This window comes from Triticum dicoccoides, chromosome 6A, assembly GCF_002162155.2.
Source record: "Triticum dicoccoides isolate Atlit2015 ecotype Zavitan chromosome 6A, WEW_v2.0, whole genome shotgun sequence".
Taxonomy (NCBI): domain Eukaryota; kingdom Viridiplantae; phylum Streptophyta; class Magnoliopsida; order Poales; family Poaceae; genus Triticum; species Triticum dicoccoides.
In genome coordinates, this window is record NC_041390.1 from 458910755 (window position 1) to 458934491 (window position 23737).

The window sequence follows — 23737 nt, forward strand, 5'->3', positions numbered from 1 at the left end:
ACGCATATCACCAATCGGGATCATCCCAATTTTCTGACATGAGAAATCAAAACAAAACTGCTCTGTAGACGACACTTCATACACGACATCCAGCCGACACTGTATCGAACGGTGGACCTATCCTGCCGCTGGGCACTGCATGGTATGATCTTCTGCATCGTCTTCAAATCGTCTGGAAATCGTCGTGTGTATAGCAGGGCTCAAATCAAAATTCTCCGAGTGCACATATCTAGCAACGCAATTAAAGTAAGTTAACATCCCAACTCCTTGAGATCCCTGATAGTGGTGCAAATACTCCAAATCATAATCAAAAGATAACAAAAAGGATTTTGTTTCCTATTACAATGATAAAAGTGCATAATATGGCCATCAAGAAAAAAGAAAAGTGCTTACACTGGAGATTATCAACAAAAAACACATTTATAACCCAAATATATATTTATATCAAAAAATTCAATGCACTCCCCTAGCCCAGTAACCGTGGCAAAAAACATTACTCTTTATTTGATTTATGACCCACATTGATTATTCCGAAAATAAAGAAAAAACGCGCTTTCAGCCAAATCATCTTTGCAAATGCCAAAAAAATGTATGTTGTTAGGTTTGCGGTGATTTTTTATGACGCACACGAGTAAGTATTTATTTTGGAAGGAAAAACTTGAAAAACATGCATGGTGCTTTAATTAAAACAAAAGAGAACTGCAACCCTATCAGCTTTTTTTTAGCATCGCAAACCTATCAGCTAGGTATCTTCTGAAAACAAAAAGGGCTCTTCCTAACATGATGAAGACAATAAAAACAATGTAATAAAGTATATTATATTATAATAATATAGCTTCATATTCTGAATAGTGCTGGAAAAGTGTTTTGGTTGAATATTCTATAAATTTGCATCTGTTGTACATAGTTCAAAAGTTGTTGCCTGTGAGAACTTAGTACATATATGCATTTTAGGGAAAGCCTTCATAGCGGTTTTTATTCATACGGCAAAACACTTTAAATCCTTTGTGATAACAGCCATATATGCAATTAACTATAATAGCGTGGACTAAAATCACCACCAATATCTGAATGAAAAACATCAAAAGGTACTTACCAAAACCATAAAGTGGTTCAATCTTTCTTCTGCAAAGTAGAACCTTATTATCGTTGCAACAACCAACAGTGCAGGCATGTGCATCGGTGAGGCCGGTGGGATTCGGTCGCTATTGGAGATGCTCTTATTGCAATTAATGTTGCTACATGAATTTTTTAAAGAAGAATCAGTTTGCGTCCCACCAAAAGTCGAGAAAAGGACAAGATGCAGAAGAGGGATTTTGTTTTTGGATGATTTTCCGACTTCTCTTAGGGTTTGTGTCTTGCTTGAAGAGATGAGGCAGCACCGACTCTCTAAAGATGGAATAAAGTTCTCCCCGTCTAGCCTCCGTTTTCGATGGTGCTTCTAGCGTCGTTGGAGGGTGCACGGAGGTTTGTCTCCGACGGATCTTGCGGGATTCGGTCGACATTTGTTTTTGATGGATCCGGTCTTTGTTCGTGTTTCGTCGGGTTGGATCCTTTCGATCTACTCTTCTCTTCAACGGCGGTGGTTGCTATTCTGGTGCGCTGGTCCTATAGGGCATTAGCACGAGGACTTCCCGACTGTCTACTATAACAAGTTTCCCCGAGCTCCAATGAAGAAGGGCGATGACGGTGGTGTGCCTTCGGCTCGCTCCGTGCTTGTAGTCATCGCTAGATGGTTGACCAATCTGGATATAATTATTATTATGGCTGCTATTCGTTTTACTGTTGTGATGATTGATAATGAATAGATTGAAAGTTTTTTTTAACAAAGACAGAAAGATCTAAGCACATGTATGAGTCAATCTGGGCCCTCAATCTACAACCACAAGAGGAGGAGGAAAGGGGGAAAACAACAAGAAAAGAAATGATCGCTGCCCCCGTCTCTGGCGACATCCCGACCGGAGCGCCGCCGTCGCCAGCTCCGGCGGCGGAGGACTCTCCGCCGTACGGCTCCGTGGTCCTAGGAGGCACCTTCGACCGCCTCCACGACGGCCACCGTCGCCTCCTCAAGGTGACTGCTCCAGAACATAGAAATGAGCAGGATTGTTTCTCTTTTCTTTTTTGCCTTCCTTCCGATTAAATCTTGCTTCGTTGTGTTGTTTGGGTGTTGGGTGGTAGGCCTCGGCAGATTTGGTGAGGGATCGGATCGTGGTGGGCGTCTGCACGGGCCCCATGCTCGCCAAGAAGGAGGTGAGAAATCTCGCCTTTTTCCCCCAAAAGGTGCTTTTTATTTCCACCCATGTTCATCAGTTCCTGGAGTCATGATGCTTCTTGGTCGTGTTCTTGTTCCCATACCTAGTACGCTGAGCTTATCGAACCCGTGGAGAAGCGCATCAAGGCCGTGGAGGATTACATCAAGGTTTGTCTGTCTTGCCTCCTTGTTTTCTGCGATTTCTGGTAGCAGAGACTTAATAATGATTGGGCGGATAGCTAGTGATGAGGTCGATTTGGTTGGGTAACTAGATCGGCGTGTTGCTTTTGTTTGACGTTTGTGTGGTCCTGTATGCAACGAAGCTGTGGATGTGATTAGGTTGCTGAACTGGTGCAAGGTACCAGTAATTATTGGTTGGTTTGGTCTGAGGGGTGGAAATTCTGCAGTCATGTTGAGAATTTAGTTTCTGGCAGACAAGTATTTGCTTTTGTGCATCTTGATGCTTTCAGTGAGAATTTAGAATTTCAGTAGTGAGTGACTTCGAAATGAAGTTTGTGGCATTTGAGGACTGACTTATTACTATCTGTGCATGCTGTTCTACTCCCTCCGTTCCATATTAGTTGTCGCTCAAACGGATGTATCTAGCACTGAAATACGTCTAGATAGATACATCTGTTTCAGTGACAAGTAATATGGAACGGAGGGAGTACTTGTGAATGTTCTTTTGTTTTTACGCTTGATAGAGAATCTCCTTGTACCAAAGAGCTCTTCCTTGTTGACTTTTTTTGTTTCTTTAGCATTGCAATGCTACATTTGTAAAGAGTTTCTGGAGATGAAATTAGCCTGTACTCCGATTTCAGATACAGGCGACTTTTTATCGTTGGGAACAAGTGCTTATGGACTCTGAACTTTTAAGTGCTTGTCAGTTCTGTATTGAATCGTTAGCTATGTGTGGGGTACCAGAAGGAGCTACCAAAAAGAAAAAAATGCCCATGTGTTTGTTGTTTGTCTAGTGACCATTACAACATATTGCAAAAGCTCATGACTGGTCTGTTGTAAATCGCAGTCTATTAAACCAGAACTGATAGTACAAGTGGAGCCTATTGAGGATCCATATGGCCCATCCATTATTGATGATAAGCTGGATGCCATTATTGTCAGGTATGTACATTTGCATTATAGCTTTTCTGGCATTTAGCTATTGATAAATATGCCATTTTGTTCTTTCATGCATGCGATCTTACCAAAAGCTAAAAGTCATCCTTCCACTAATTTCAACTCTGTACTATAAGCATCTGAAATATATTGATGTTGAACTTGCATATTACAGTTCCATTTTGGACTTGAAAGTATGATGTTCCAATATGGGCCATCCTAATCATGCATGTCCTTGTTTACTTTAAGCTTTGCTTGCTGTGCCTCATTGATGTGAAAATGTTATTTATATTTAGCAAGGAGACACTAAGTGGTGGACTTGCTGTAAATCAGAAAAGAGAAGGGAAAGAACTGCCATTATTGAAGGTGTGCTCATGTATTCTATATTTCCTATGAAGTTGCAACTTGCAAGTGTATGGAGCACATAGCCGAACTGATGAGCTTCATTGCAGGTTGAGGTTGTTGATCTTTTATCTGGAGATACCGAGGGAGAAAAAATGAGTTCATCTGCTTTAAGGAAGCTTGAGGCTGCACAAGCTCAACAACAGAAAGCAACCATAGCTAATCAGAAAGGTGTTTAGAGAGGAAACATACTGGAATCTTGAGCTGCATACATAAATTTGAAGTGGTCCGCTGAAGCTTGTTATCAACAAAAAGTAATTAGAAATGGCATTTTGCCTTCCTATTTGAATGAGAATGGTCTTCAAACGTCGACCTATGGCCCTGTAACACTATATTGCTCTACTCTGAAGGGTATAAACTTACAAAGTCAATGTTGGTAAGCTAGACTAACCAAATGTACACATATTTTGTCCTGGCATTGCCATCTAGTTGTAAAGTCACCTTGAGGTCGTTTGGAATAATGGTAACCAACTAAATGAATCCGGTGCCTCTTCTGTGATGTGTACATCATATAAGTCATGCAATATAACTGTAGCATTTGCTCCATTCCGATCAACTGTTGTTCTTGGGTCTCTTGGCAGAAACCAGGTACGCACGATTTACTTTGGTTGATTACGAGTTAACAAGAGTAATTGTCCTCATGAGTCATTGCAGTTAAGAGGTACCCACTTATAATTTAGGGCCATTAAATTATTTCTAGGGAAAGGACCAGTAATTATCTGATGCAAATTGTAACAATGCCTTTGTATGCTGTTTTTGTTGTAGTATAAATTTATGCAATAAAAAATGCTGGTAAGACTTGCAAAACAGAAGATTAATTGCTTATATAGAATATATCCAGCAAATAAGGTGTAACATTTGAATAGCAAGTTCAAGATATGAAGTGGCAAATCCACAACCATAAATTTACAACCCCCATGTCCACATCAGTAGAAGCAGAACAGACAAAAACCATCAAAATTCTGAAGGAATAGAAACGTCAAAGCCTTTTGCTGCAGCACACAAGTTCTCACACACAACACACACAAATCTTGCACACATGTCTGCTGGTAGTTCTCATGTTTCTATGGCCTGAAGTTATCCCGGACTTAGAAATGAGTTGACAAAGGCCAAGAACTTGTCTCCATGGCCACCTCACAACTCACAGGAGCACTGGTACTTGACCTCTATTTATTTTCCTTACAAGTATATGGAAGAACTCGCAAAGATTTGTGTAGGAGTTACATAGTTATTTCCCCTTTTGCTGGGTTTTTGTTTATTATATCCACAGCATTTTCTTGCCCCTAGGAACTAACCCGTTCACAATTTGATCTAACATTGCATACAGAGATCAAGAAATGGCTTGTTCATCCACATATAGAGTTCCCAGTGGGTTAGGATTCTTGGGGCTTTCCAAGATTGGTCGGAATCCTTTGAAAAACAAAGGTGGTGTCCGGTCAGGAGCAAAGTATGTGGTACCAACGTGTGCAGTCTCCTCTGCTAGGCCAGCGTCACAGCCTAGGTTCATACAGCACAAGAAGGAGGCCTTCTGGTTCTACAGGTTTCTTTCCGTAGTATATGATCATGTTATAAACCCAGGGCATTGGACTGAGGACATGAGGGATGATGCATTGGAACCTGCTGAACTATACGACAATGAGTTTAAGGTTGTTGATGTTGGCGGTGGAACTGGGTTCACTACATTGGGGATTGTCAAGCATGTGGACAACGACAATGTGACTCTGCTGGACCAGTCACCACACCAGATTGAGAAAGCTCGGCGAAGGAGGCACTGAAGGGGGTGACCATCATGGAGGGTGATGCTGAGGACCTCCCCTTTCCGACTGACACATTTGACCGCTATGTCTCTGCTGGAAGGTGATGCTCTTATCAATTGTATGGATATCTTATCTTATAGTACCTCTTTGTATATACTGATCTTATGCCAGCTTGAGTAGGCTAGTATTTTCTTGACCTTCATCCTTTCCTGCTGCTACTTACTACTATTAATGTCAATACCTTGTTATTTCCTGTCTTAATATATCTAGATTTGTATACCAATCCGGTTTTAGTTGACAAAATCCATCTGACCGCAGTATAAACATTATAAACACAATGGTTCAGTTGCCTGCCAGGATATATTGGTACTGGTGCAATTTGAAGCAAATGATAATGCTCTTGTTTCCAGCTGTCCATGATTCGAGAATTGTTATTGAAGTCCTGATACTCTGCTGGAAGAAATGATCTAACTATCTTCAGATCTGTAGACATGTACAGATACCTTTGGTTAATCCTTTCCTATATGTTAAGCTGCTGCTTGAACATTGAAAGGAGTGTATATTTGCGACCTGGCTTAGATTTTATTATTGTGAGTCGAATGCCATATCTCTTATGCCTCCGTTTCATCAGCCATGCTTATAGATGGTGTTATTCTCCAGCATTGAGTATTGGCCTGACCCGCAGCGAGGAATCAAGGAAGCTTACAGGGTCGTGAAGCCTGGCGGGCTTGCCTGTTTGATTGGTCCAGTTCACCCAACATTCTGGCTATCTCGCTTCTTCGCCGACATGTGGATGCTCTTCCCCACAGAAGAAGAGTACATAGAGTGGTTCACCAAGGCAGGGTTTGAGGATGTCAAGCTCAAAAGGATCGGGCCCAAGTGGTACCGTGGTGTTCGTCGGCATGGCTTGATCATGGGATGCTCCGTGACAGGCGTGAAGAGAGCTTCTGGCGACTCCCCTTTGCAGGTACATTCCATGCATCCGTAGCTGCCAGACTTTGTTTTCTCCATCTCAATGTTCCAAGTGTGTTGATATCACTTATCATTGGTATGTTGTTGCTGCAGCTTGGTCCCAAGGCTGAGGATGTTGAGGAACAGGTGAATCTTCTCGCCTTCCTCTTCCGCTTCGCCATCGGGACGATATGCGCGTCGTACTACGTGCTAGTGCCTATCTACATGTGGATCAAGGATCAGGTTGTTCCCAAAGGCCAGCCGATTTAAGCAATGGTAGTGAAGATCCAATTTTGGCTTCTGTATGTTAGCGACCTGTAGTGCTTGCAGTTCCCTACTCAAGTATGTTTGTGCTTTTCTTTCCGTCAAAATCTTGTTTATGCAAAGGGACTTTGTTCACTAGCAGAATTGTAGAGGCTAGGGATGTAATATTCCCATTTATCGGATGAAATGCAAAGGAGCTTGATGAAGCGTCAAAATGCATCCTCTAACATGGTGAAAATTGCCATCGAAATAAATAAGAGCTCTGAGACCAAATTTTGAACTGAAAATTCGGTGGCGAACTTGTTAGGTTCAAATTCGGTAAGTCTCCTTGTTGTCTTTCATATATCCTGTATTCCTGTATTCCGTACCTACATATGCCCACATTACCAAGACCACACACTGGAAGAGGAAACAGGCATGAAGTCGCTACATCAGACCATGAGTCAAGAAGAGATCATATGCTCTGAACATGTCATGCAGAAAGCCATGAAGTCGCTACATCAGACCCAACAGACATTACAAAAGAAAAGTAGAGCAGCTATATGATTCAACATGTATGATATCATGGAGAGAATATTACTGCAAGTAATTGTTTGATATCAGACAACGTGAACAATGCATGCTATATATGTACCACCAAAAATCTGTCTTTGCAGTTACATGTATGCAACATGAAGAGTAGCTCCCAGCAAAAAAAAAGATAACATGAAGAGTCGCAAACTTAACTCACAGAAAACAGGACACATTTTCAGAACATAATGAAAAAAACAACTACACAGAACAGATCACCTCCAACGCCATAAGATTGAGGTGCTTCTTATGCCCCGAAACATCCGAGAAGTTTCTTGGGAGCCAGCCCGGTTGCACGGTACTTTGCTGCCATCTCCTCGGCCTTGAGAACTTCTTCACCACGCCGGGCCACTACCATTGCTCTCTTCTCTTCAGCTTCCCTGTGGGCGATTGCCTTTCTGTTCTTCATCTTCTCAGCGTATTCGGCCTTCTTCTTTTCCAACTCTTCCTGAACGCTCGTAAAATTCCAGAACATTAGCCGATCAGTGGACGCACATAAAATTCCTCTAGGAGAAGTGGCTACATAGCATATTGAATAGATAGACAATAACTTCTCAGCTAGTCAAGGTCACCAGAAGACATAAACGAGTTCTCTTTTTTTTTTCTAGAGAAAGAAATAGTGAATTTTTATATATGCACTGTTCATATTATGTGCCAAGGTGGAGCAGGTGGCCAAGGAGATGTTTACCCAGCATGGACAACGTTTTAGTCTTTCGGATCGGTCTTCCAAGACCTTAAGCTGTTTCCTTTTGTGTTTAAACTATGTCGTTACATGTTATGGCTGAACTTTATTGTTGGCCTGTAATGTTGTGTCTGTGGGATTCTACTTATGCATAGGCTGGGAGTAAACTCTTATGGTTGTATTGCCTTGATGTGGCAAGAGTCGATAGATTCTTTTTCTCGAAGGAAAGAAGAACTTCCTTGTTTGCATCCTACTCGAACATATCACTAAAGTGTGAAAATATGAAGTTCAATGGAAGTATTGTAAATGTACCGGTAAATATGCAGACCACTCATGGTTTGAAAAAAAAGGCAGGTCATTCAAAATCCCCAGCAATAAAGAAAGGGAATAACGAACTTGGTAAGAATAAAATATACCAGAATCATAACTTGAGAAACATGAAATTGGAATGGAGGACTTACTTCCTTCCTTTTGAGTTGAGCATCTATGGTTGCCTTCTTTGTGTTCTCCCATGAAAGAATGGACGATAGCTTCTTAGCAGCCCTGTTGTGACATAGACAGCAAGGGATTAAATTTATTGTTTTCAATTTATTTGGAGTTATGATTTGCAACTTATTTCCTCGATATATATAGGATGTTGTGACGCAATGGGGGCAGTGAATAGCAAAGCTTCCAGTGACAACTTTCCGGTTTTAAGTCTGTGACAGAGTTTTCCAGGGCTGGCCAGTGAAACATTCAGATTACTGAACAGGGAGGGGTGCTAAAAAAGGATGGATGCTTGATCCAGCTAACTGACAGTCCCAGTGCAGAATGAAGGGGTGACAATGGATCTATTGTTCAGAACTTACTTGTTCTCAGCCTTGGCCTTCTCGTTCTCCACCCATGCTTTGATCAAAGAGCTCATCTTCTCCGTCTCCACCTTTGCAAGAGCGACGTCTGAAAGCAGGTTATATTATGTATGCTGTCAGCTTAGTCGGCTGTATTCAGCAGAGACGAGAAGAAGGAACGGAGTTGAATCATCATTCAGTCACCTCTTTCATGTGAGCCCCTGTGGATGTTCTTCTCAGGGCGAGGTTTTTCGGCAGCTTCTGCACAAGAAACCGGAGCAAAGTGTCAGAAATCAGGTGCGGTGACTTGACTGACTGAACCTTGTGGAACAGATAGAAAACATGGCGAACAGGACAGGCAATAGTTGATCCTTCCACATATGAACCCTCTTCACAGTTGAGAATGGTTAGCATGTCTCAGAATAGATCCTTGGACAACAAGTAGAGTAGTATACTCACTGCTGTCGACGACGACGAGGGCCTTGGAGTCATCGGCCACGGCCGGTGGCTTGGCCCCCGGGGGAGGCGGGATGACCACCGGCACGTCCTTCTCTGCGGCCGCCTCCGGCGCCGCAGCAGCCGGCACCGCCTTCTTGGCTTCCTCCCCGGCCATCACGCACGCACGCGCACAGGTGCTTGTTGCGGTGAGAAACTTCCGCAGCTGCTTCACTGTCTGTCACGCTAGCGATACTCAACCGCGGCTTGACGCGGAGCAATATATAGAACGGGTTTAAGTGGCTCCGCTGCCGTTAGCCTGGCCTAGAGGAAAAGTTGTTTTTCTATATTTTTTTGACAGGAGCCTGGAGGAAAGGTTGGCCAGCGGGGAGGTGGAAGGAGGAGGAAATAAATAATTACTCCCTCCGTTCCTAAATAATTGTCTTTCTAGCCATCTCAAATGGACTACAACATACGGATGTATGTAGACATGTTTCAGAGTGTAGGTTCACTCATTTTGTTTCGTATGTAGTCACTTGTTGAAATCTCTAAAAAGACAATTATTTAGGAACGGAGGGAGTAGTAGGCTATATATCCGGGAGCTTATTTAGTGGGGCTGCTTTTAGCAGGTGCGTGCGTGGGTGTTGACACACCCACGGGAAAATTCAATGAAATGACGCGCGCCTCGGCCTTGGTCTGCCAACGGAACGGAGGCCGTCCATCGGTGGTTTTCATGGCGCACACGCGCGGGCCGTGCCGTCCGGCCTCCGGGCGTCCGCCTCCTCCGACGCATCGGACATCGCGCGGCCGTTGTGCCCGAAGGCGGAAGGACCCGGGCGGGCAGGGACAGCCGGACAGGGACAGTGCAGCGTTGAATTGGCACGTTCGGGGAGTATAATTCTCACAGGTCCAAGTAGGTGGGAGCACAGTACGGTACAACCGGACTATCGAATCCTAGGGATATATTCGCCGTCAAGCTGCGGACGCGGCTTAAAAACGATCGATCCACAGCTGGAAAACAGCACAAGCAAGGGCTGTTGCCTTTGCCTTGTGTTGGTACAATACAATCGACGTCGATGCTAATGATCATTCCTAAGCCGCCTTCTTTTTCTCATCCCACTGATTCGCTCCTGCATCATGTCTCCACTTTAATTATCTTCGTCCCTGCGTAAACAGACGGTTGTAAGCCACACTAAACTGCTACTACTACAGCGCGATCCTCCAATCTCTGGGCTGTATTTTGCGCATTAAAGCCCACCACGAGCCCACCTGTTTTCGTGTCTCCGGTCTCATCAGCTCGTCTCTTTCCCGTCCCGCGTCGTGCCGGACCAGCCTGTATCGACACTTTCAGACTTTCAGTTCAGGCAGCCGCTGGTCTCTTCTTTTTCCAAGAAGAAACCTTTCCAGCACCGTGATATTCAGAATGCAAACGCAAATACCGTCGCCATGCAAAAATACAAGGAAACAATGGCGCTAGTGGAGTGCGTTTCAAGGCATTTTGGCGTACCTACTCGATTACTATATCTCATTTTTTGATAAAGACGCAGTCTTCACATCAGTTGTGATGTGGAAACCATCTGGCTGCTCGCTCATGTAGTGACATGAGCTGTCGCCGGCGCTTTGATTATTGCTTCCTGCCTGCTTTCTTGGATCGCCAGTAGGTCTATTCGCAAAAAAAAAAAAGGATCGCCAGTAGGTCTGGAAAGCAAGTAAGATTTGGTGGCCTGCCAACTTGGACGAACCCCGCTAGACAGAGAGAGAGAGGAAAAAAAAACTAACACAGGACCAAAATATGGCTAGACAAAGAGAAAAAAACCAAAGCGAACAAAACAACTACTGTAACTTTTGCTTTGTGGAATACTACAACAACAACCACCAGACACCAATCATCTCACTACGACAAAGTTACTCCAAAACCAAGCTAGCTTGTACATGGGAGAAAGTTCGCAAACAGACCGCTGGAGGCGGGATGCGAAGGGAGTCACAAAGAAGAACAAGGGACCATGAATAGAAGCCGAAAAGACTGCAGGTTTCATTGTTGCTTGAAAACTTTGAAACATTTTCTACATTTTCTAGTTCCGAGTCAACTGAGAAATAGTTTAGTTAACCTTAGTCGACTGAGAAGTAGTTAAATCTCAGCCAGGGAGTTAAGCGTTGTTTTTTCTGCTAATATTAGCTCCGGCTGCATCATTTGTGGATGTTTTTTTCCTGAGAAATATTCGTTGTTCGTTTGAGTGGCCAGATTGTTCGTGTCTTCGTGGGTTGTTGTTTTATTTGTCTTGTTGGGCTTTTCTTGCGATTCTTTTGGCCCATAGGTTGTTGCAGAAGTTCAAAATAGTAATATTTGTTGCAGTTTTTTGTGTTCAATTGATTGGGTGAGACTGAAGCACTAGAAAAAGCGGTGATCTGCAATGGGCTCGGTGGGTTCAACAGTGACCATCGACTAAGGGCCGTCAATTGGTGCTTGCGGCGACTTGTGGTTTGTTTTCACTGTAAATGCTGAGATTTCTGAGATGTTGTTGATCCCCTTTGCTGACTTTGCTTTGTGAAATTTGCCCCGTACCACTCGGTCTAGCTGTTTTCTTGATTGGACTGTTTCCTAATCTGTAGCTATGTGGTGAACAACATTACCATTTGTTACAAAAAAACGTGCATATCATATGGTAAAATGGGCTAGGGTTTGCCGGTCCAAAGGAATAGGTGGGCTGGGGATCAAGGACCTCCACAAGCAGAACATTAGTCTGTTAACTAAATGGTGGTGGAAGCTTGAAACTAACGATGGGTTGTGGCAGCAAATTATTCGTGCCAGATATTTCAAAAACAAAACTGTGGCTAATATTCGTAGTCGTTTTTCGGATTCCCCTTGCTGGAAAGCGATTATGAAAGTTAAGGAGACTTATATGGCAGGAAGGGCTGTCAAGATTAATAGTGGTAACTTGGCTAGGGTTTGGCATGACCCATGGTTAGATGTTGCCCCCTTGTGTGAAAAATTCCCTATCTTGTTCAACATATGTCAGGATTAGGATGGGACTATTGCTGATTTTGTGGCAAAAAATTACAAGATGGGCTTCAGGCGCAGGCTGTTTGGGGAGGTTAATGATCAGTGGGAGTGGGTGGTATCTGAGGCAAAAAAATATGCTTTAAACACTATCTCTGATACTGTGTTTTGGAGTCTCAGTAAGAACAAAAGATTTACCACTAAATCTGTGTATGAATGGTTGGAGAGGGATTTAGCTGGTCCTAACTACAAGTGGATCTGGAAAGCTAGTATCCCACTGAAAATCAAAATATTTCTGTGGCAGCTATTTCAAAATGCTGTGCTTACTCGGGATAATTTGCGGAAGAGGAATTGGCCCGGGAATCCTGTTTGCTCTTTCTGCACTAACATAGAAACTGCAAACCATCTATTCTTTACATGTTCTGTTGCTCGAATGGTCTGGGGAACCCCGGGTATCACGGCTGGAGCATCCTGTTGCCCACGGTCTCTATGGCAAAGCTGGGCGTGGTTATATAAATTCTTCCCAGGTGGAAAAAAGTTCTACATGATGATTATTGTTGCTTTGTGTTGGGGGATCTGGTGTCTTCGAAATAAAGTCACTTTCGATAAATATAATGCTCGTTCTCCACTGGAGGCTGTTTTCAGTGCATGCTCTTTTATGTTGTATTGGACAGGACTGCTGAAAGAAGATAGGTCGAAGTTTCAGGCGGGCGTGAAGAGGTTGGCGTATGCGGCAGCAGCTCTGGCGGACAGGTCTCACTCGCGAGGTGTGATGCTTTTGAAGGATGGAGATGGGATCCAGATCGGCTAACCTGCTCGTTTTCCAGTCTACTGGGGTTTGATGCCCGGCCTGGAGTGATCTGTGTTTTTGGAGGATTATCTCTTTATGCCCTGAGTAGGCTATGTAACCTCTCAGGTTTCGCACTATGTCTTTGTGGTTACGGTAGTGGCTAGTCAGTGTCGTCAGGTTTTCGTCCCATGGCTGTTGATCTGTTTTAGGGTCCTCTTGCGGTGGGTTTCCTGTCAATGCTCCAGCTCGCTCCTCCCCTTTCAGTCTTATTTTGGGTTGTTGTCTTGGAAAACTATTGGAACATTGTATTTTCATTGATTGCAAAATTAATGGAAAGGGGTGCAAGCCCGGTTGGAAAAAAACAAGTACTTCAATCTGTCCAGGAAACTAAGTAGCCCTTTCTGTTCAGCAGTTTATGTACTTGCTTCTGAAGCACTAAACTCAGCTATATTTATAGAACAGCAGCAACAAACAAATAATAGTAGAACACAATAGAACTCATCAGATCAAGACAGATATGTAATTTGTAAAATAGCTGCTTACATAGATGTTTCAATTATACATTGATACATGGAAGAACAATATGTACTTGTATGTATTTACATATACACAAGGAGGATGCACAACATTTCTTATCAGATCATTCATTTTTCAAATCGGAGAGATACTGGTATCACAGCACTATGGTGACAACAAACTTAGTGAATTTCTGTTTACGTAGTACACTTCACACATACTAGTTTTCTGGGATTGGAGCATAATCCTGTGGCTCTTCAAGGCGAGCTGGGGCAACAGCAGCTACAACAACTGAGGCACCAAATAGCACAACAACCAATGCCGTGAAGTTCACCAGAAATGACTCTGGTCCATATTTGTCGATGCCCGAGCTTTGGAGGAAGGTGAGCTTCTCCAGAAACCCAAGTTCTGCCGTTGCCAGGGCTAAAATGTAAACGAAGATCCCAAGTAGTACGTGCCAAGGAAGAGCACCCTTCCTCACATTTGGCGCAGCCTTGGGGAAGAAGAAGGCCAAGAATCCAAATATCCACTGTCACAAACGCAAATTAAAGAGCACTGGTCAAAACTCAATTAAAAAAATCTACAATTCTTTTGACTTCAACTATAATGCAACTTCCTAGTTCAACAATTGTGGCATGCATCAGCTCTAAACCAATCCATTTTTCTTTTTAGAGTAATCCAGTACTCATACTTTAGTAAATGCTTTAAATATTGTCTGCCTGTTCTACTGTAAGTGAACTGTGTCAGCGGACTCATAAAAGGTTAAAAAACTACAGTCATCTACAAATACGTAAAACCAATGTGATCAAATGAACCAGGTTGATAAATGGAACAGAGAATTGCCACGATATCGGAAGTCGAAAAGTCATACCTGAATACCATATAGAGAAATTGTTCCTATTCCAAGCCAAGAATGCAGACTGTAAAGGTTCGCAATTCCAGTTTCATTGTGATTCTTAAAAGCACAGTATATCCCGAACGCACCGAGCACAAGCGCAATAGCATGGAGCACTAGATGGATCAACTTAGTTGTATCATGGTTCACCGTAGGTAGTACCTTGTATATCATTATAGCTGCCAAAATGGACAAAGTCTTACAAACAAAAGAAAAATCACAAGCCAGAAAAGTTGAGGAATTTTCAGCATTACCTTCACTGCCAAGAATAATAAAGCCAATCAACATAAGAACAGGATGAACCTGTAATGTTTAACATTAGTAACATTCTCGAAATTGCTAAATGTAAACAAGTTATTATCCTAAAAACTGTTACAAACAGCAGGGAGCACAAGTAATTCTGAAGCTCCAGCTCTCACCGAGGGAGTCTTTGGAAATCCATGTCAGGAATTGGGGGAAACAAAGGACAACGATTATTGGTTTATTAGACATCTCCATCTGCAATTAACTCAGAGACCTGGATGTTTTTTTAACTGAAACGGACATATAGTACGGCAGACACTAACACTTACTAGACATTTTCAGATGCGTTAGAGAGCAGTTAGCTAATGACCCTAACAGAAATGTGCAGTTGAGATTTGGAGTACAGTTGATGTGCATCAGCACACGGACGCAATGACGTGTGTATCCATTTTGTTCAGATTGACTTAAAAAATTGCTCAACTATCGGTGCATATATAACGCAAACAGAAGTTGTTCTTATCACAAGTTCATATGGCTAGAGCCAAGCATCATCTAATCTAATCTCCATGGACCATGGAGCCAATAACAGAAAATCACCAAGCCAACGCTCGCAGCAGAAATTCAAGCAGACGCTTTTCTAAATCGCACGGACACGACGGTCAAATCAAATCTTGGCGCTCACTTCCTCTTCCACGATGCTAGCGTACCTACCCATCCCCCACAGCCCCACTCGATGCGATTTCGCCTTTTCTTTTCCTCTAGGGAGCAAAACAAAAATGCGGAATCTAAAATTGTCTGCAGCCAGAGAAGAAGGAACAGGTGGTTCTCACGTTGAAGATGAGGTTCTTGTTGTCGGCTTCGAAGGCGAGGCCGCCGCGGAAGTGGATGCACCAGTACAGCACCATGGCGGCGGCCACCACGGCCAGCGCGTGCGCCACGTACGTGAACGGCGCCGCCCTCACGCCCAGCCCCATCGCCTCCGGCCCTCTGCTCCTCTGCCCCTCTCCCCTGCTCCTCTCTCGCCGGCGCTGCTGCTGGTTTCTTTCCCCGGCGGACGGAGCGAGTGGAGACAATGCGGGAGCGTGGCGTCCCCGCGCCTCTTTATAATTTATAAATGATATTTTTTTCTCGTGTATTATCTGTTGATTTCTCTCCATAAAAATCGCGATAAGGGCGACACGCCTGGTAGTTGTCGATTGCTCTCGCTATATGATGAAGAAGAGGCCCACGTCGCACATCAACGTCAGACATTCAATGGCTACACGTGCAAAATTACCAAAGACATTGATAACTTCACAAATTTCTGTATTGTTCTGGACAAACTGTAGCCTTCATCAATAACAAGTACTCCCTTTGTAAACTAATATAGAAACGTTTAGATCACTACTTTAATGATCTAAACGCTCTAATATTAATTTACAGATAAGGTACTAAATACATTTCGTAGCTGCTTTGGCGGTGACACATGGGACCTATATTATAGTTAAACATAAATTGACTCCTTCAATGCCCGCGTTGGAACGCTTGGTTTCCGACAAGGCCACGTTGTTTTCATCTAGTAAACATGATAGTTAAAACATGTAGGACCTACCACTTTTTACATGCGCAATACAAACATGCACGGAATGGCAAAAGTACAAACATACACATAGGACCTATCATTTTTTACATGCGCAATACAAACAATGAATGCTCATTAATAGTGCATGTGTGATTCCCTAGGGCTAACCAAAAAGTACCATGCACAAGGATTCGAGAGGATTAGAAGAGAAAAAAGTTATCTTGGACTGGATGGCAAAAGGGGGTATGAGAACCGAATGAAGCCTAAAAATGACGATGGCGGAGTTATGTCGAAGTCGGGGAGGGGGGAGGTCTTGCTTGGAGGGTTTTGTTATTTGGGGTAATTTTTGCTAGCTGCGCCACAAGCGTACGTAATAAAATAATTTCTTTTATATTTCTTTATAGAGAGAGTAGATATTAAATTAAGTTTGCAAAAGCTGGATGTTACAAGTAGCTATATGTGAATTAAAATTATAATTTTTGTCTATTAAAAGCATAGAAGGTGGCGTATGTGTGTGTGCGCGCGCAGTGGTCGGAGATGGACAGTCGTGCTCTATGCTGCACTGTTCTGACTACAGGGGATGTGTGGCCTGCTGTTTAGGTCACTTGAAGTCAGCTTAGTCTGAGCACACTTTAATAAAGGTCCAGCTTATTAATTAACATAACAGGGCATTTGGTCTAGTGGTATGATTCTCGCTTTGGGTGCGAGAGGTCCCGAGTTCGATTCTCGGAATGCCCCTTTTTTTCTTCCTTTTGTCAATTTTATTTTGCTTGCATAGGTCTTCTTTTTGCGGGAGTTCTGGATATGTCTTTTTTTTTTTTGCGGGGAAAAGGGAGATTTCTATTACTCAAGAAGGCAAATCAGCCATAACCCAGCCATACCGCAGTACGGGGGGTACTCCTGCCATACTCTGCAAGAGTGTGGCTAACTTTATTTTGCGAGCGACTAATAAAAGTAATAGAGATCTCCCTAGCTTCAGCATCCTTCATCCTCTTGATCTCCTCAACTGGCACGCGGTGCCTCGAGCGGTCCCTTCTCGAAGCGTTCAGCATATTCACAGCTTTCACACTATCCATCTTAATGATAATGGGCAAGTCAGACCGGTGTAGGGCCAATTCGAGCCCCTCCCTACATGCAGCCAACTCGGCTTCCAGGGCATTATCACATGTGCGAATTTCCCTACAAGCAGTGAAAAGTATGCCTTCCCAGTCTGACCGCAGGACCATGCCTCCTCCAGCTGCTCCTGTTGCTGGTACATAGCTACCATCAACATTCAATTTTGTCCAGCTGCTCCTGTTCGATTCTCGGAACGCCCCTTTTTTTCTTCCTTTTGTCAATTTTATTTTGCTTGCATAGGTCTTCTTTTTGCGGGAGTTCTGGATAGGTCTTTTTTTGCAGGGAAAAGGGAGATTTCTATTACTCAAGAAGGCAAATCAGCCATAACCAAGTTTACAATGTCACGCATATTCGAGCCCAGCCATACCGCAGTACGGGGGGTACTCCTGCCATACTCTGCAAGAGTGTGGCTAACTTTATTTTGCGAGCGACTAATAAAAGTAATAGAGATCTCCCTAGCTTCAGCATCCTTCATCCTCTTGATCTCCTCAACTGGCATGCGGTGCCTCGAGCGGTCCCTTCTCGAAGCGTTCAGCATATTCACAGCTTTCACACTATCCATCTTAATGATAATGGGCAAGTTAGACCGGTGTAGGGCCAATTCGAGCCCCTCCCTACATGCAGCCAACTCGGTTTCCAGGGCATTATCACATGTGCGAATTTCCCTACAAGCAGTGAAAAGTATGCCTCCCCAGTCTGACCGCAGGACCATGCCTCCTCCAGCTACTCCTGTTGCTGGTACATAGCTACCATCAACATTCAATTTTGTCCAGCTGGATGGAGGTAACACCCACCACACTTCGGCCTTCTGTTGTACATGTTGTGGTGGCGCCAAAGCATCAACCTGAACCACCATCTTCCTTTTCTCCATGTTACTTTGGGGCCAGTGGTGGATGCATAACAAGGAATTGATGTAGCCTTGTAAAAATCTACGTGATGCTTCCGTTGTGGGTGGGGACTTGCCATGAGTTATTTCATTCCGCACATACCACACACGCCACATTGTCATGAGGACAATCATACGTGTAGTATCAGATAGCGGTTCCAAAAGTGAGAACAACCATTCTGGGCCGGTGTGCATGACGTCCTCCACCTTGGGTATGGGCCAGTCACGTGCCATAGCACGCCACAACTCTTTCGCTAGGGGGCACCTGCACATAGCGTGGAAACCATCCTCTCGTTCCACACCACAAAGGGGATATACATCAAAGAGTTCGAGGTGTCGAGAGAATTTATTTGCCCAAGTAGCGAGCGAGTTGGAAACCAGCCTCCATGCAAAGACTCGTACCATTGGGGAAGCAGGGCACCCCCATATGATCTTCTAGATAGCGCGATGACCATCCGGTGCCCTGCTCGTTGCAGTCGCCAATGGACGCCCGCGCTCATCCATGGGAAGGCGATATGCGGAGCGAACGGTGAAGATGCCGTTCTTCTCCGAGGCCCATGCGATAACGTCGTCGGTGATGTGGGATGGCGTGCGAATGCTGGTGATGGTCGCGACATCCGCCGGGAGAAAATACTGTCGCAGCACATTCGTACGCCAGGCGCCGGACTCGTCCAGGAGCTCTGAGACCCGCCGAAGACGGCAAGTCCCTTGCCGCGTGATCGGCTGCCCCGTCGGTTCCGTTGGGAGCCAACGGTCACGCCATATGCGTATATTCTGGCCATCGCCGACGCGCCATACAATCCCCTTCTTGAGGAGCTCGAGGCCGTACTGAATGGTCGGCCACGTGGGAGAGGCGTTCCCTGAGAAGACAGTGTCCTCAAGTCGACCGTCTGGATAATATCTCATTTTAAGGACCTGCACACATAAACTGTTAGAGTTAGAAAGAAGTCGCCACGCCTGTCGCGCCAATAAGGCTTGGTTAAAGAGACAGAAGTCTTTAAACCCCAAGCCGCCCTTCATTTTATGTGCAAGAATATTCGGCCAAGCTGTCCAATGTGTTTTCCTTTTTCCCTCAGACGAACCCTACCAGAAGTTCCGCACCATCCTGTTGAGGTCAATGCACACTGACATTGGGAGTTTAAAAACCTCCATAATATATGTTGGGATCGCCTGTGCAACAGCCTTGATCATAATCTCCTTACCAGCCAGTGACAACGTATCTCCTCATGCAATGATCCGCTTGAGAAGCCTCGGCTGCAAATTCTGAAATTTCCCCCGAGACATACGCCCGTCCGGGGTAGACAGGCCCAAATACTTTTTCTCAAAAGTGGTTAGGCTGACATGGAGCATCGCACGAACCTTCTCTTGATTGTTCTGGTACAAGATTTACCAAACAGTACGCTGCATTTGGCCGGATTAATACACTGCTCCGTTGCTTTCTCATACGTGTTGAGTAGCTCATGGACCTTCATTGCTTGTTCCTCCTCTGCTTTGAAAAATAAAAGCGTGTCGTTTGCAAACAACAAGTGGGAGACACCAGGAGCCCGTCTGCACACCTTTAGCGGGGTAAAATCGCCCCTATCTTCTCCATCCTTCAACAAAGCCGAGAGCCCGTCAACCACAAAAAGGAACAAAAACGGGGAGAGAGGGTCACCTTGCCGAAGCCCACGCGTCGGTGCAAACGAATCCAAGAGGATCCCATTAAATTTAATTGTATATCTCACCGAGGTGACACAAGTCATAATCCAGTCCAGTCACCGGCGAGCAAAACCCATCTTTTGCATCGTTCGCTTCAAGAAGGTCCAATCTACCCCGACATAAGCTTTGGACAGATCCAATTTGTAAGCGCAGAAACTTTTTTCCGGGTCTTTCTCTTGCTGAATATGATGTATACACTCAAAAGCAACTAGAGCATTATTAGTGATCAGTCGTCCAGGGACAAAAGCACCCTGAGCAGATGAAATAATGTCATCCAAAAAAGGCCTCAACCGATTAACCAAGCATTTAGCAACTACCTTGTAAACGACATTGCACAAACTGATAGGTCTGAACTCGGTGAGTTTTTCTGGGTTATCTACCTTAGGGATGAGAACAATGGAGGTGTTGTTCACCCCATCCAGCATTATGCCCGTCCTGAAGAATTCTTTCACACCGCTGATTACGTTCTCTCTCATGACCGCCCAATTCCTCTGGAAGAAGCGGGCAGGAAACCCATCTGGCCCAGGGGCTTTAAGCGGCCCTATCTGGAACAGTGCATCTGCAATCTTCTTGTCCGAGAACTCTGCACATAGCTGGACATTCATGTCATTAGCAACTCATGTATTAATCAAATCAATAACCGGATCAGCACATAATGACGTATCTGCGGCGAACAGTGAGGCGAAATAAGAAGTCGCCATAGCAGTCATGGACTCATGGTCTTTGTGGGTAACTCTGGCGTCATCCACAAGGGCCTTGATGCGATTTTTCCGTGCCCTCCAGACCGCTTTCCGGTGAAAGAGCTGTGTGTTTCAGTCTCCCTCACGCAGCCAAGCAATGCGAGATCTCTGCATCCACAACATTTCTTCATGGTACAGTAGTTCATTCAAACGATCATTGACCTCCCTTATCTCTTTGTTGTCTGCATTCATAGACATGAGCTCCTCAAGGCGAGAACGAGATTTATTAATTTCTTTCATCACATTACCAAATTTCTTGCGGCTCCAGTCTCGGTTCTGGAACCGTGACTAAAGTATCGTTACTAAAGCCTCCCCCTTTAGTCCCGGTTCTTACACGAACCGGGACTAAAGGTCGTTCACGTGGCCGCTGTCTGGAGCTCCACCTTTAGTCCCGGTTGGTAACACCAACCGGGACTAAAGGTAATTTTACGAAAAAATTAATTTTTTTAACTTTTTATTTTTTTATTTTCAAATTTCTGAATTATTTTTCAATTTAATTTCTAATCACCCATCATCACTGCTCTATTTAACCTCTAATCTCTAATCACCCATCATCATTCCAAATCATCTAATTTCCCGGCCGGTCACCCATCCTCTCACTACTCCAGTCTGAGCACGCTAAACTTTCAGGTTCTATTCTCCCTCGTTTCCAAGTCTGCACTTGTTATTTTCCTGACAATAGTAAGATGTCAATCCTATTAACCCTCATGAGTTTAGCTATCGCATAAAGTCACACGTTTCACTGTTTGAGTTTGAAACTATTATTCTAAAAAATAATAATTATTTAGTAACACTAATATTTCTTAAATAAGTAGTTTGACCACACTTTGACCAGATTTGACCAAAACTCAAAAAATTGAAATAATTATTTAGTAACACTAATATTCTTGAATAATTATGTAGTAACACTAATATTTCTTGAATAAGTAGTTTGACCACAGTTTGATCAGATTTGACCAAAATTCAAAAAAACTATAGTAATTATTTAGTAACACTAATATTCTTGAATAATTATTTTAGTAACACTAATACTTCTTGAATAAGTAGTTTGACCATAGTTTGACCAGATTTAACCAAAATTCAAAAGAAAACTGAAATTTGAGCATAACTTTTTTTTTCTTTTAGAATTTGAGGATTCTAAAAGATTTCAAACAGGCCATAGGCTGTCAAAATCGGATGTGGATTTTCATGCTGAACATTTTGATATATTATACGTTTTTTCCGACATCATATGCAAAAGTTATAGCCGTTTTACTTTTTCATGACACTTTTTTGCAAAACATGTCCAAATTTAAGTTTTTTAATTTTCCTAACTAGTAGATGTAGTAATATGTCTCAAATCAGGACTAAAGGTCTAATCTCGAACCGGGACTAAAGGGCATCGCACCCTTTAGAACCGGGACTAATGGGCTTATCTGACCCGAACGAAAGCCCTGTTTTCTACTAGTGGAGTCTCCTACCGAGTAATATTAAATCCTTGATAAGAACCCCATATATAGATCAAAACCATGTGGTCATCTGTTCAAAGTTGTGATCAGAAACGTGCTTCCAAAACAAATATATATTCCTAATAACATGTCAATAATTTGCCACCAAGTATTTTGTGATTTGTAGCTGTACTACACATGTGTGGTATCCTCGAAGACAATGCGAAGGTGCAATCCATTGTTCTGCCTTGCATCTTAAGCAGAACCCCATATAGTAGATCAAAACCACGTGGTCATCTGTTACTTGTGATCAGAAACGTGCATTCCAAAGTCCAAAACAATATAGATTCCTAATAACATGTCACTAATTTGCCACTAAATATTTTGTGATTGTAGCTATCTTACATATGTTTGCTATCCTCCAAGACAGTCCGAAGGTGTATGCACACAAAAGATTCGGAGTTCTATGAGAATAATAAGGAAAAGGAAGTGAAGGATACTAGTAATGAATAGTAGCCTACAGAGTTGTGCCACTGCGTGCGGCTTGTGAACATATATATAGCTGGGCCGATATCACTACCAAACGCTAGAATACCATCTGGCCTTAGCGTTGGTTCATCTCGGAGCTCTGATCCGTGTCACCCGACTGCGACACCGGCTGACTGGTGCTCCCATTTCCACCCCCCGCCGGCGCATCATTCAAAGCGGCCTGCGTCGGGAACCGTGCTGGATGCAACGGTGGCGGGCGCCCCAGGAACGGGCGGGGCCGCTTGGCGATGGCCCGGCCTTGGAACGGGCGGGGAGCGAACGGGCGTCCCAGGTCGCGCGAAGCCGGCGGGAGAAACCCGAAGCGTTGCCTCGCGAGCGGGCGCTCCTGGAACGGCCGCGGCCGGGGCAATGCCAACGGTCCTTGTTGGAAGGTGAGCGGCGCCGGCGGCGGGCGGTGCTGGTGGTGCTGGAGCGCATGTGGTGGCAGATCGCCTATGGCCACCAGGTACTCCGCGGCGAGGCGGCCGGCCTCCATGAGCACCGCCTCCCTCCTTTGCGGCGTCATCTGCTCCTGCTGCTGTGGCGGCGGCTGGCGGTAGGCCATGTTGCTCCCGTCGCGGAAGCAGGCGCCGCCGTGGACGTAGTACGCGCCGGATGGGGCCGTGCTGGGACGGGGCGCGTAGCCTCCTCCGGGCTGCATCGGTCTTGGTCGCCGTGTGCAAAGCTCGCGCTGTTTGAAGCAGCGCAGAGAACGATAAAGCTCGACACGATCCAACTCGACGCGAGGTCAGCGTTGCCACGAGGGCCGGTTCCTGATTTTAAAGGCTGTCGGACTCCGAGCCGGTGGCGGGTTCGAGGCCTTGAATCTTACGCAACGGCTAGCAAGTCGGACGCGAGTCACAACAATTTCAAATCGATCCTGTAGCTGGACAAGGTAGAGCAACATATCTGCAGAGGCTGGCCGGCATATCCAGTCAGCGAACAGTACGTAATGCGAACATGGTGGCTTTGCTTTCTTGACACAAATAGCTAGGGTGAGCGAGCTTGAGAGAGACATCTTTCAGTATAATCGCTCAAGTGTAAATATCAGATCAAACGTAAGCAAACACCAGAGAGATGAACC

At 44.4% G+C, this 23737-nt stretch overlaps 3 protein-coding genes, 1 non-coding gene and 1 pseudogene across 4 annotated transcripts; 3 read left to right on the forward strand and 2 right to left on the reverse strand.

Annotated features, from left to right (window-relative positions):
- The first annotated feature begins 1814 nt into the window (after positions 1 to 1814).
- LOC119317259 (phosphopantetheine adenylyltransferase 1-like) lies at positions 1815 to 4249 on the forward strand. Its single transcript, XM_037591689.1, has 6 exons — positions 1815 to 2071; positions 2179 to 2250; positions 2360 to 2419; positions 3279 to 3373; positions 3664 to 3733; positions 3820 to 4249. Exons 1-6 carry the CDS (start codon positions 1850 to 1852, stop codon positions 3946 to 3948), a joined length of 648 nt encoding a protein of 215 aa, XP_037447586.1. The 5' UTR covers positions 1815 to 1849; the 3' UTR covers positions 3949 to 4249.
- A 199-nt stretch (positions 4250 to 4448) lies between these two features.
- On the forward strand, positions 4449 to 6947 carry LOC119317258 (annotated as a pseudogene).
- A 403-nt stretch (positions 6948 to 7350) lies between these two features.
- Positions 7351 to 9494, reverse strand: LOC119317260 (remorin-like). The gene is made up of 5 exons (XM_037591690.1): positions 9280 to 9494; positions 9025 to 9081; positions 8842 to 8929; positions 8455 to 8536; positions 7351 to 7759 (listed from the first exon to the last, which is right to left on the reverse strand). The coding sequence occupies exons 1-5, from the start codon at positions 9431 to 9433 to the stop codon at positions 7559 to 7561; spliced, it is 582 nt and encodes a 193-aa protein (XP_037447587.1). The 5' UTR covers positions 9434 to 9494; the 3' UTR covers positions 7351 to 7558.
- Positions 9495 to 13544: 4050 nt separating this feature from the next.
- LOC119317262 (probable ascorbate-specific transmembrane electron transporter 1) lies at positions 13545 to 15770 on the reverse strand. The gene is made up of 4 exons (XM_037591692.1): positions 15528 to 15770; positions 14709 to 14757; positions 14431 to 14633; positions 13545 to 14088 (listed from the first exon to the last, which is right to left on the reverse strand). Exons 1-4 carry the CDS (start codon positions 15669 to 15671, stop codon positions 13780 to 13782), a joined length of 705 nt encoding a protein of 234 aa, XP_037447589.1. The 5' UTR covers positions 15672 to 15770; the 3' UTR covers positions 13545 to 13779.
- A 1154-nt stretch (positions 15771 to 16924) lies between these two features.
- On the forward strand, positions 16925 to 16996 carry TRNAP-UGG. Its single transcript has one exon. It is a non-coding gene; the product is annotated as a tRNA-Pro (tRNA).
- The last annotated feature ends 6741 nt before the right edge of the window (positions 16997 to 23737 follow it).